The 13,305-nt window shown below is 58.6% G+C and overlaps 1 protein-coding gene across 1 annotated transcript; it reads left to right on the forward strand.

The window, feature by feature from the left end:
• The first annotated feature begins 781 nt into the window (after positions 1-781).
• NXPH4 (neurexophilin 4) lies at positions 782-10,337 on the forward strand. The gene is made up of 2 exons (XM_015152083.3): positions 782-989; positions 8,783-10,337. The coding sequence occupies exons 1-2, from the start codon at positions 933-935 to the stop codon at positions 9,641-9,643; spliced, it is 918 nt and encodes a 305-aa protein (XP_015007569.1). The 5' UTR covers positions 782-932; the 3' UTR covers positions 9,644-10,337.
• Positions 10,338-13,305: the final 2,968 nt, after the last annotated feature.

Raw genomic sequence — 13,305 nt, forward strand, 5'->3', positions numbered from 1 at the left:
GGTAGTGAAAGATGGGACGGCGGGAGGGAAGGAACAGAGACTGCACCAAGAGGCCGGGCAGGCAGCGCTGAGAGGGATTTCCTGCCCAGCCCTTACGTAGGGGCGCGCTGGGCCTCGTGGGGGTCAGTGGTGCGGGCGAGGGGCAAAGGTGAACAGCCGGTCTAGCCGAGGGGTCCTGAGACCGCAGAGGCGCGGTGAGGCGGGGACAGGGCGGCAGGCGCCGTTTGTCAGCCCTATTGACAGACGTGATGGGGTTTCCGTCCGTGATCAATGATTCTCATCTCCGGGCCGAATAAGCCGCGGGGCGCCCATCCATCCCCGTCAGCATCGCGCGGCGGCAGCCACCCGAGGCCCCGCCCGTCCCCACCTCGGCCCCTGCCCTGGGCCTGCCCCTATCCACCTCGGCCCTGAACAAGGCTGAGGCCCGGGGCATGGAGGGCCTCGCCGGGCCCGGCTCCGCGGCGCCCCCACTCCGGGTGCACAGGCCCGGAGCCCAGAGCCCCACGCCCTGCCCCGTTTCTCCTGGGCGCACAGACGCGGCCTCTCGGGGGCCCAGTGCCTGAGCTCCTCGACCCCCTCCGCTTCGCACCTGGGCCAGGGGCGTGTCTGGGGTGTGTCGGAGTGAAAGTCACCTTCGGTGCCCCCAGCTGGGCGGGAGGGGGCGCGCGGGGCGCGGCCGGGATTGGAGCGCCGCGGAGCCCCGCCCCCCGCCCGCGGAGTCAGACCCAACTTTCTCCCCCGCCCGCGCCCCGCCCCCAGCGCCGGCTCCGCGCCTCGCGCCTAGTCCGCGGGCCGCGCCGCCGCTCCAGCCGCTCCCGCCGCTCCCGCAGCCGCCCTGCCGCCCGCCTGCCCGCCCAGAGCCCCGCGCCCCTAGGCCTGGCTCCGGCCTGCCCGGGACCCGCCCCGCCCGCCCCGCTCAGCCGCTAGAGAAGATGCGACTGCTCCCGGAATGGTTCCTCTTGCTCTTTGGCCCGTGGCTCCTTAAGAAGGTAAGGGTGGCAGGGTTGGGGCGCCAGCGCGGGGGTCCGGGACGCGAAGGTCCCAGTGTGCGAGGGGCTCCGTGCGCCCGCCCCGCCCCCAGCTCCGAGCGTCCCAACTTTGCGCGGCGCGGGGGACGCGGACAGACAGACTGCCGGATTCAGGACTGGCACTCTCCTAGCGCAAGTTGGCTGAGGCTTGGAGAGGGTGCCGGGCGGAGGTCCCCCTAGGAGCCGGCTTCAGGCGCGGCGGGGGAGGGGACGAAGCCCGACCCGCGAGTGCGCCAGACAGAGCGGGAGTGCGAGACAGACAGACAAGCCAGCAGGGTGTCAGCCTTGCCGTCTTTCCGCGCCAGTCTCGCTCGCCTGCCTCACTGTCTGTCTGTCCTTCCACCCATCCACCCCCGCCTTCCCATTTCTCTTCTCTGCTCTTGTCACCATGCCAGGTGGGCTCCGTGTTGGGAGCATCCATGGCGCGAGCACACGCGCACACACGGACTCAGGCAGACACGGCTGAACTTGGCTACAGCCAGCCTCCCATCACATTTCCCACGGAGACACCATCTCCCCTGCACGACCTCACAGACACACCCCCCTCTCGTGCCCCACTGAAGGGGGAGGCTGTCTGGAAGGGGAGTCGCTCCTCCCGTGCCCTCCCTGCCTCCAACCCCACTCCAAGGCCTGTTTCCCTAAGGCTCTTGGGTGAAGAGCCAGAGGCTAAGGGGACTCAGACTTGATCTGCCTCCTTCCTGACTTGGAGGCTTCAACCCGCGAACATGGTGTGCTCCTATGTACTGGGTGGAGGGCGTGGGTCACCGTGTGCACCTGTGTTCATGTGTCCAGGGAAGCCAGACTTGGCTATCCAGTACTGGGGCCCAGGTTACATGTGTATACTGGTGTGGCGTGTGGTGTTGGCTTTGCATGAGTGAGTGCCAGTGCCTGCCTCACAGTGCAGCCATCTGTCTATGCCCCTGGTGTGTGCCCTCAATGGGGGGCCCAGACCCCAGACCCCCATTTTCCTTCTACCAGCCTCCCCTGCCTATGTCTTCCCTGTTTTCTGCCCCCCAACTGTGACCTCCCTAGTTTGGGGGCAGGCAGGTCATTCCCCAAACCCTCACTTTCTGTACCCCCAGCCTCTGTAGAGTCTAGAAGGGGTATATTTCTCCCCCCAACACTTGGACCTCTGCCTGCTCAGCCAAATCACACTGGGCAAACTCCAGCAGGGCAGGGGCTGCCCCAGTGAAGCTAGCGTTAGAACTCCCTGGCCCTCCCAGCCCTGCCTGGTGACCTTGAGGGGCTGGAAGGTAGGCAGAGGAGCCCCTCCATGAAAACTGCTTCCGCTAGCAGGAGCTTCTCATGGACTTGCTGCACAGGTCTGTCCTTAGTGGACTGGAGGGGTGGGGGGGTCTGTGCCCTACCACCCACCCACCCATGGATGAAGGCCTGGGGTCAAAAGGTGGTAGGTATGGCATTCCCTTGCCCCTCCTTTCCACTTCCTCCCACCTCATCTCCACTCTCCCCGGCAAATAAACTCCCCTGTGGACAGATCCGGTTTAATTTCCTTTGCCCCCTGAGGGGGAATGAAACATCTGGTGGAGACTTGAGGGAGAGTGAGCTGGAGGATATGAGCGATGGGATCTATCTGAGTGTGTGTGAGAGAGCTGCAGCTGTGGGGCCTCCGTGTTGGAGTCAACAGGGAGAGTGGATCTGCTGTTTAGTCCAGCTTATGTGCATGTGAGAATGTGTTTACGTGTGTACACACTGCAGGTGTATGGATATGTATAGCTGCATGGGGAGGTATGTGTATAGGAGTGTTTGTGTGTCCAAATACTTGTGTGTGCTTGTGTGCACTTGTGAGTGTGGTGTATTCACGTGTATTCCCTGGGGTTTCTGGTGCATCTGTGTGCTGGGGCCCATGTGTTGTCTGTATGAGTCTCTGGGGTTTGTGAGTGTGTTTCTGTGTGCTTGTGATTGTGAGTGCATTTGAGTGTGCTATGAGATTGTGAGCCTCAGGATGTGTTTATGTATCTGAGTGTGGCTTATGTGTGTGCGTGCTCAGGGGTGTCTTGGTGCCAGCACTGGGAGTGGGCAAAAGGTGAGGCTGATCCTGGGTAAGAGGTAGGTAGGGGACAGTTTACAGGGCAACTCTTTGGCAACCCCAACCATGAATGGCTGACACCTCTGCCTCTCTGGTCCTGCTTGCTCACCCTCCTCCAGGTTTCTCTCCCTTCCTCCTCGCTCCAGGCTTCCCATCTCTCAGAGCCTGGGACTCCTGGCTTCTACTGCCTCTGGGGTTCTGGCCTCTCAGCCAGGGATTCTTCAGGATCTTTCTCATACAGTCTCTGACTCCTTTCCCTCTCGGTCTCTGTCTCCCCGACCTCTTCCCAAAGCAGCTGCCTACTGGGAGAAGCAGCAGGCGATCAATAGTCACTAATCACTAATCACTAATTACTAATTACTAATTAGCTGGGGGAGGGCAGGGGCGGGGCCCTGTGGGACCTGCCAGCTCTATCCCACCTCAGGAAAGGATTAGGCCTGATTCTCTCAGAGCTGGCTGGTCGAAGCCCTTCAGCCAGCTACCCCCTCCTGCCTCCACACCCTCCTCTAGCCCCCCAGCTAATCTCTGGCTGGGCCACTTAGGCACGCACAGCCTGGGCTAGGGCCCAGAGCTGCTGGCGGGGATTTGGGGGTAATCAGGGGCCGCAGCTGGGCCAGGGGGACAGGGGAGGGCCTGCTGTGACAGCTCCCTTGGGCCAGAGCCTGCAGTGGAAGCTTCACATTCCTAACAGGAGGGGCACGCGTCAGAAAGGAGAATTTAGAGTGTCAGGGTTGGGATGGGTTGAGGAGCTGGAGACCCAGGAGCGGGTGACTGGGGAAGAGGTGAGGTAATAAGGTCAGAAGCAAGGCAAAGAGGGCTCAGGGACGAGGTAATTGGAGAGAGACAACACAAACGTCTAAAGAAAGCAGGTAAGTGGGGGGACCTCACAGGGGTCAGAGATGGAGTAATTGGCAAGGAGATGGGGAACTTTGGATCTAGTCCTGCAACTCAAGATGTGTGGGATCCGTGAGGGACAGGGCAACAGAGATGGGTCAGGGTCATAGGAGAGGGGTCCCAGGGCTCAGGCGCAGGCAGGAGTCGCAGGGCGTGGGGTGGGAAGCAGCTGCCCAGTGGGGATGGGGAGCAGGGAGTGCTGCCTCGAGCGCTGGAAATTGGCGCGGCTCCCCCTCTCCTCCGCCTGCCCCTCCTCCACCTCCACCCCGCCCACTCCCCCTCCGGCTCCGGCTTCGGGAAATTACATCCCCGCTCCGCGGCTCCCCCCAACCCCCACCGCGCCCCGGAGCCGGTGCCTTTATAGGCACATTTATTGCAATAATAAAGTGAGGCGCGGGGCGGGGGGCGGGGGGCAGCCGTTCCCGCGGGGATCGCGCTGGCTCTAGGAAGCAGGGAAATAAAATAAAATAAAATAAAATAAAAATTCAGATAACGGTGAGCCTTGCGCGGCAGGCCGAGAGAAGGCAGGCAGGCGGGGTAAAGAGAGGGGGCGTCCAGCCCAAGGGCAGAGCCCACCCCACCCCACCAGCGGTCCCCGCCCCCTCATGCCGTGGTAGGGACTGGAAAGAGGTGTCTTTGCTTCAACCTGCCTGGCCCCCTCCCACAGCCTGATCCTGCCTGGTCTTTGCCTTGCCCTCTGGCTCCTCTCCTATACCTGTCCTCAGCCCCTGTCTCTGTCCCCATCTCCTGTGTCTTCCCTTGTCCCCCATTTCCCATTCCAGTCTTCCTTCGTGTCTCCCATCCCCATCTCCTGGGTCTCTGCATCCATCCCTGTTTCTGCCCAGTAACCATTCGAATCCCCCATCTCTGTTTTGCCCCCACCCTGACCCCATCCCTGCCTGTCCCCTGTCCCTATCCCTCATCCACCATTCCTGTCCCCATGCTTCTTCTTGGACTGTTCTGTAGCCCATCTTCACTCTTCTGGTCCTTACCCCATCCACATCTCTGTCTCTGCCCCACGCCTGGCCACCATTTCTGTTCTCTTTCTCATCGCTGTCCCCAGGCCTATCCTTATTGTATCCTCATCCCTGTACCCTGTATCTGTGCCTGCTAGTCCCCAATCCCAGTCCCCCATCCCAGTACCCCCCCCCCGTCTCAGTCCTCACCCCAGTCTGTCCTGTCCACCCCACCTCTGTCCTCACCCACATCTCTATCCCCGGTTCCCAGCCAGACTCCACCAACCCTGACTGCGGCACCCCTGCCTCTTTCTAGGTGCAGGGGCTCAGGATGCTCTTTTCTCCCCTTCCCAGCCCAGGCCTGTACTGTCCCTTCCCCCAGCCAGATCCTGGGAGCACCCTGCCTGACCCAGGTGGCAGGGGAGAAGCAACCGACCAGTCTGGAGGCCCAGGGGAGGTGCACCCTGCAATGCGGCTGGGGGGCTGACAGTCTGATCCTCCCCCAATCTCAGCAGTGACATCCCCAAAGAGCCACTCCCTGAAGTGGAGTTTGTTGCCCCCAACAACAGGAGGCCACCTCAATTCCCCGCAGGTGCGTGGGCCCGCTGCCTCGCGGGCAAAGTGCTCCTGGTGCAGTTCCCCCTGCCCCCACCCCCCGCATGGGCCTGAAAGAGCCTGTTGAACCCCCCAGCTGCTGCACACCTCCACCCCGCCCCCGCGCCGACAGCAGCGCTAGCCTCTCCCCTCCGCAAATGTCACCGCGCCCAATTAGCTTAATTAAGCCAGTTCTGGAGCAAGGGGAACCCCTCCTCGGACAACATCCTGCTCCCACCCTCAGCCATGGAGGTGGGTGACAAGAGCTCTGGGCAGAGAGGAGCTCCTTACCACCTGCCTTCCCGACTCACCCACCTCCTCCCATGTCGCTGAAGACAGACAACCTGAAGGACAGCAGGAGAAAACCACAGACAGAAAGAGGGAGAAAATCAGAATCACGGGAGAAGGAAATTTGAGACAGAGACAGTGAGAAAAGAGACTGAGAGACAAAAGAGACTGAGAGAATGGGGAGAGAGAGATGGAAAAATAGCGCAAGAGGGAGAGAGAGCACGAGCAATCAAGGGAGCCAGAGGGAGGATTTTGTTTTATTTTATTCCATGTTCCCATTTCTCGGCTCGTTTCCTCACAGACTCTCACCCCTCCCTGTCCGAACTCCCCCACAAGGTCGCTTCAGCCGTGCCCCCCCAACTCTTCTTTTTTATCTTGGCTGTCTACAGCAGTGGGTGGGGGCGGGAGTGCCCAAAGCCAGGGGATTTGCCAGGATCAGAGAAGCACAGACGGCACTTTGTCTGAGATCAGAGATGGGGGTGACACCCTCGCACCTCTCCTTACCCTGCTGAACCTCCTCCCCTCCCCCTGCCCCTGACTTCTACCCCCTGCCCCTGCCTGGTAGAAGTCACTGGCCTGAATCACCCCAGCCAGGTTCTGACTGGGTACAAGACACAGGGGTGCTCTGGTCTGCTGGGAGGAGATGGCTTGGAGGCATTTGGGGTCATAACATCTGACGGCAGGGGGATAGTGGGGACCTGGACGACTGGGCTTCTGGAAAGAACAACGGTTGGGTGAGATTAGGGATCGGAGTTCAAATGGCTTTCCCAGGAAACCTAACCTCCCTCCCCCAATGCCCTCTCTCAGGTTCAGGCCCTGCCCTCTGCAAGCCCACTTCTAGGACCTCTTCTCCCTCCCACTGTACCCTGGGGACCCCTCCCTCCACCCCCTCTAAGGCCCACCCTCCAGGTGTTAGCTGCCAGCTTAAGCCTGTCTGTGGGAGTCAATCATTCTTGCCACCCCCGCCCCCTCACCTGGGCTGGGAGGAGGGATGGATGGAAGGGGGAATGAGGGGGGCGATAAATATGTATGATGAGCGGGTGGCGGCAGCATTAATAACCCGGGATCGCAGCGCGGCGGGGACGGATCAGGATCAGGCGGTGGAGATTCTAGCCCAGCAGCTTGGCTCTGCTATTCCTGTCCCCAGTGACACTGAGTGTGTACACATGGGTGTGGGCAAACAGAGGGGGGCACCCATGCTTCCTGGCCTCCTTACATACCCACAGCACAGCCTGCGGGCCAGTGTGGGACACCTCCCCAGAGACCACTCAGATATAATTGACATGCATATATGTTGTCCCCATCAGAACACAGCGAGATCACACTTGTTCTGTGACTACGGATACACCCCCTTTAGAAAGAGCTTGATACTTGGGCAGAGGATGACAGGGGCTTACACAGGAAAGGTGACACCTCCAGACAACCACATATAGCTACCCTCAGACCGCTATACACAGCCATACAGCCAACCCAGACACACAACCACACCAGCCACACAGACACCACTCCACAAATTGACACACACACAGCCAATCCAGGCACATACACATAGTCACCACCGATTTACACAACAGACATGCAGCCATGACAAGCAGCCACACACACACAGGCTCCTCAGACTCATATCCATGGGCACCCAGACACACAGCCACCACAGCCACACACACACATGTACAGACCACACGCACACAACCATTTGGGGCTAACAGAGACACAAGAACCCCAGGTTGACACACACGGTACTGCTTCCCCCCACGGGACCTGTGCACAGTCAGGGCCACAGCACACGGCGGTGGCGGTTAGCTCAGGCTGACTGACACGCTCTGACATGCAGCTCCTCTCTCGCCTGCTCCCCTCGCTGGAGCGGCATCTCCATATTTCTTCCTCTTGCTTCCTTTCTGTCTCCTTCACTCCCAGCCACCCCCACTCACCCCTGCCCCAGATAATTGATGGCCTGGGCCTGGCCCGGCGGCTCCTGCCTCTCTATCCATCTTGTCCTCGAGCCCCTGCTGTCTCTGAGATCAGTGGCCACCTGAGACACACAGAACGGGTGGGAGCAGGAGGGGGCTCCTCAGCCCCCTTGGAGCCCAGGGACAGAATGACCAGGCGGCCTCCACCAGAGTGGAGTGCTGGGGACTGGGAGGTATACCTAGGCTTTCCTCCTCTGCTCAACTGGTTCCCAGCACTCACTCCTTGCAGGCCATTTGGGGCTGAGGCCCAGGTGGGGGCTTTCGTCTCTGAGGTCTTGGAGCCTCTTTCTTTTTCTTTTCTTTTCTTTTTTTTAAAGGGAGTCTCGCTCTGTCGCCCAGGCTGGGGTGCAGTGGTGCGATCTAGGCTCACTCCAACCTCCACCTATCGGGTTCCAGCGATTCTTCCACCTCAGCCTCCCGCCGCCTAATTTTAGTAGAGATGAGGGTTCTCCATGTTGGCCAGGCTGGTCTCGAACTCCTGACCTCAGGCGATCTGCCCACCTCGGCCCCCCAAAATGCTGGGATTACAGGTATGAGTCACCGCGAGTGCCGGCCTGGAGCCTCTTTCTTGATGCTGGATGTTAACTGGTCACAGCCTCTCTGGCTCAGTTTGCTCAAAGTCCAGTCCCTCCCTGGCTCATTACTGGAACCAACCAGGGGCCGGGCCACGAAAGATAAGCCAGGATCCAGAGCTCCACTCCCTACTCACGTTCACACTGGCTTTGGGTTTTTGGCCCTCATTGGAGCTCTGTGGGCACAGGAGGATTCTTGACGTCATTTCACAGATGTACAAACTGAGGCCCACATAAATGAAGTGACTGGGCCAAGACCACATGACTTGAAAGGGCTGCAGGTCTCCTCCAAAGCACATTCTCTGCCCCCTGCGGGACTGTGTGGTTCCATTTGGTCTCCTAGCGGCTGTGGAAAGGGGCTGGTGTGATAGGGCTCTGGTGGGATGGCGGGGGACAACCCCAGCGTCTCTCTCTCCTCTTTCTTCGTGCACAGGCGGTCAATGCCCAGATACCAGAGTCCGGAAGGCCCCAGTACCTGGAGCTGCGCCCCGCCGCGGCCGGAGCGGGCGCCCCCGGCCAGCAGCTCCCAGCGCTAAGGTCTTCCGACAGCCTAGGCGCCGGTCGCGCCTGGAGCTGGGCCTGGCCGACCAACCACACTGCGGCGCTGGCCCAAGCAGGGGCAGCCGGGGCGTTGCCCGCGCAGCGCACCAAGAGGAAGCCGTCCATCAAGGCGGCCCGCGCCAAAAAGATCTTCGGCTGGGGGGACTTCTACTTTCGGGTGCATACCCTCAAGTTTTCACTGCTGGTGACCGGCAAGATTGTGGACCATGTGAATGGTACCTTCAGTGTGTATTTCCGCCACAACTCGTCCAGCCTGGGCAACCTCAGTGTCAGCATCGTGCCGCCCTCCAAGCGTGTCGAGTTCGGGGGAGTCTGGCTGCCCGGGCCTGTCCCCCACCCTCTGCAGTCTACGCTCGCCCTGGAGGGGGTGCTTCCTGGGCTGGGGCCCCCGCTGGGGATGGCAGCAGCAGCGGCAGGGCCGGGCTCCTTCGGGGGCGCACTGGCAGGGCCGCTTGGGGGCGCGTTGGGAGTGCCTGGGGCCAAAGAGTCGCGCGCTTTCAATTGCCACGTGGAGTATGAGAAGACAAACCGTGCGCGCAAGCACCGCCCGTGCTTGTACGACCCATCGCAGGTGTGCTTCACCGAGCACACGCAGAGCCAGGCCGCCTGGCTCTGTGCCAAGCCCTTCAAAGTCATCTGTATCTTCGTCTCTTTCCTCAGCTTTGACTACAAACTGGTGCAGAAGGTGTGCCCAGACTATAACTTCCAGAGTGAGCACCCCTACTTTGGATAGCGCCCCTCCCCAGCCCCAGCCCCGAGCCTCGTGCCAAATCCCAGCCTCACTAGGTGGGACCCCCTTCCCAGTGTTTTGCCGCTCCTGTGGCCATGTCGCCCACTCCTTCCACTCCGGGGGCGGAGGGGAACGGCCCTCTCGGGACCCTCAGCTAACGTGGGTGCCCTTTTCCTTATGCGGAGTGCCCCTGAGGCTGGGGTAGCCCCCTCCAATGCACCCCAAAGTGAAAGGGGTAAGAGTGCAGCCCCAGAATAGGTGGGGCTTGGAGGTGGTCCCAATGTCCCCTAGGTCCACAGTGGGTCCCCTTTTCACCCTTAGCGCTAGGTTGCACACTCCCTTTCCCCGCAGCTTTAATAACTCCTGGCCTGGCACCCTCACCCCACCCTGACTTTCCTATCCCCCAACGCTTGTCCTGCTCCACCCTGCCCCGCCTAAGACTGTAAAGGCCTAAAAACCTCAGCCTGTCCTCCCACCTTTCTGCCTGCCATATGCCTGTCCCCTTTTCCTCCAAACCCCATTAGGGTACCAGAAGCAGAACCCCTGGGCTGAGGCGCTGGCCCCGGCCCCTGCCCGCCCCTTTCCAGTCCCTGCAGTCCAGCTCCACCTGCCCTCTCCTGCTGCTTCCTCTCTGTGATATTTTTTTCTACGCCAAAACAGACGGGAAAGGGAACAAAATAAAGTGAAATCCAATACACGCCTGTGTGAGACCTTTGTAGGGAGTGGGGAGGTGGTGTGGGGTTTCTCTCTGTTAGAGAGCCAGGGCCTTCTCCCTCAGCGGCTCGTGGGGAAACCAAGGCAAAGACTGACAGAGCTAGCACCTTGGAAGTCACCAAAGACCGGATCAAAAAGAGCTGAGGGTTACCCTCGGGGTCGGAGCCCCGCCTGAGGTTGGGATTCTCCTCCAGAGGTGGGTGAAGGGAAGCTGCAGCAAGTGGAATGCAGATGAGACCTGAGTGGGGCTCACCAGCGGATGATTTGGGGAAGGAGGTGTAAGACCTTGAATGGGATGGAGATGCAGGGACAGTGTAAGCAGAGCGCTGACAACCTGCTAAGCTCCACGGGGCCGGCGGAGGTGGTGGCAGGTTGGGAGGGAGGGGGAACGGTGTTTGCGGCATCTGGAGTCATCGATCTTCCTTTTCCTTCCTAATTTCGTGGGCGCTGAGTTTGCAGACGGAGGAGGTGGGGAGGGAGCTTTGGGATGAGGGGGTGGGGGAAGGGACCAGCGCGGGTTTGGAGGGCGGGGCCCGTGGCTGCCACTTGCCACTAGCAAACACGGCCCCCTTTAGCCAGCTGCCCACCCTCCCCCAACCCGCGCCTCCGGCTCCCTCCTGCAGCCGAGGCTGCTAATTTTATCCGCCCCCCCGACCCTGGCCTGGGCGTTAATTGGCTGCGGCTTCATTAGCGGTTCTCAGCTCAGCCGCCCCCCTCCCCTTGGGACCCCTGGCTGGAGGAGGGAGGGGGAGCGGTGCCGACAAGCTGAGGCACCCAGGAACTCCTCATCTTCGCCTTGATTCCGGGGTCAGGGTGCCCACTGGAAGGGCAGTGTTCCCCAGGGGCTTGCCCACTGGCTCCAGCCTGAAACTGAGTCAGACACAGGTCTGACCCAGACATATCTGGGAGTGAAAAGTCAGTAAGCAGAAAATAAATATCTGCTGGCTGGATGGCTGAATAACAGGGTCAACCGAAAGAGGAGGGAGATCGAGAATGATTCTGCATCCGAGATTGGCCAAAAGCAGAAGAACCCGGAAGTCTTCTAACACCAGGCTTATTGCTGGAAACACCTGAGAAAAGCTGAGCCTAGAGTGGCAGGGAAGGAGGTTCCGGCTAAGGGGAGATTTCTAAGGGCTGGTATGAGAGCCAGGTGGGAATGGCTGGAATTAACAAATTAGCCCATCTGGGCCTTAGTTTCCTCACTTGTGAAGCCACAGTAAAATAGTGTGTGGTGGGGATTCAATGAGGCTTTTCCTGTGAACATGTCGCTGTGCTGGATTGTCCTCCCCTCTTCCTCTGCCTCCTCCTCCTCTTCCTCATACATCTGGACATCTGAGAGCAGAGTTAGGTGTCCCTGCCTGTCATTGCACTTGTCACACATTGTTACCTGTTCACCTGTTGGTATCCTAGCAGCCAGTGAGCTCTTCATATATCTCCAGGGCTATGGAATGCCTGGCATAAAGAGCTCAATATGTCTGTTGAATGAATGAATAACATTGCTACATAAGGCAATGATTCGCAAAACCACTTTTTATCAGGCTGGTCCAAGTGCAGTGATGTTTACAACTAATTGATCACAATCAGTTACAGGTTTCTTTGTTCCTTCTTCACTCCCACTGCTTCACTTGACTGGCCTTTAAAAAACAATTTTTTTGGCAAGGCGTGGTGGTTCACGCCTGTAATCCCAGCACTTTGGGAGGCCGAGGCAGGCAGATCACCTGAGGTCAGGAGTTCAAGATCAGCCTGGCCAACATGGTGAAACCCTGTCTCTACTAAAAAATATAAAAATTAGCCAGACATGGTGGTGGGCACCTGTAATCCCAGCTACTTAGGAGGCTGAGGTAGGGAGAATTGTTTGAACCCAGAGGCAGAGGTTGAAGTGAGTGAAGATCATGCCACTGTACTCCAGCCTGGGTGACAGAGTGAGACTCTTTCTCAAAAAAGAAAACAAAAAATTTTTTTTTTTTTTTTTTAAGACAGTCTTGCTCTCTCACTCAGGCTGGAGTGCAGTGGCTTGATCATGGCTCACCTTGAACTCCTGGGCTCAAGTGACCCTCCTGCCTCAACCTTCCCAGTAGCTGGGACTGCATGCACATACCACCATGCCTAGCTAATTTTAAATTTTTTCTTTTGTAGAGATGGGGTCTCACTATGTTGACCAGGCTGGTTTAGAACTCCTGGCCTCAAGAGATCCTCCTGCCTCAGCCTCCCAAAGTGCTGGGATTACAGGCATGAGCCACCATGCCCGGCCAAAAACATTTTTTAATTAAAAAAAAAAAAAAAAACTTGGCTAATCAGAACCACTGAGGAGAGGTTTACTTGTGTGACAGCATAAGTGGGCAAATGTCTACTCTTTGAGATCCATTGAATTAGAACCTCTGAAAACAGACCCCACACACATATTTATATCATATTTTCCAACCCATTCTGTTGCCAAGGTTTGGGAACCTACTCCTGGAAGGGTCGATGAATTCCACTCCCAAGGGTTTCCTCCAGATGAAGTCAGGCTAAAAGGAAGATCCCTTCCATTCTCAAAGATCTATAGCCCTGGGGAAAAAAGCAGAGACCACTTACTCCTGGGACATCAAGAGATGGACAGGTAACAAAATGGGACAAGTGAACAACAGGAGGGGCACCTTCCTCTGCTCCCAGATGTCTGAGGAGAAAGAGGAGATGCCATGTAGGAGGCAGGTCTGTGGATCAGAGGAAGAGGGGAGGACAATCCGTCACAGCGCATGTTCACAGGAAAAGCCTCATTGAATCCTCACCACACAGTATTTTCTTGTGGCTTTACCAGGGAGGAAACTGAAGCCCACACAGGCTAATGCACTAGTCCCAGAGCTGGAACTTGAAGTCAGGTCTCCGACCTTTCTAAACCATGGTGCTTTCCAGTGCGCCATAGCTCTCTATCTTGTGTGGGGGTCCAGATCTCCTGGAGTCTAATAATGCTA

The sequence above is a fragment of the Macaca mulatta genome, chromosome 11 (genome assembly GCF_049350105.2).
Source record: "Macaca mulatta isolate MMU2019108-1 chromosome 11, T2T-MMU8v2.0, whole genome shotgun sequence".
NCBI classification, from domain to species: domain Eukaryota; kingdom Metazoa; phylum Chordata; class Mammalia; order Primates; family Cercopithecidae; genus Macaca; species Macaca mulatta.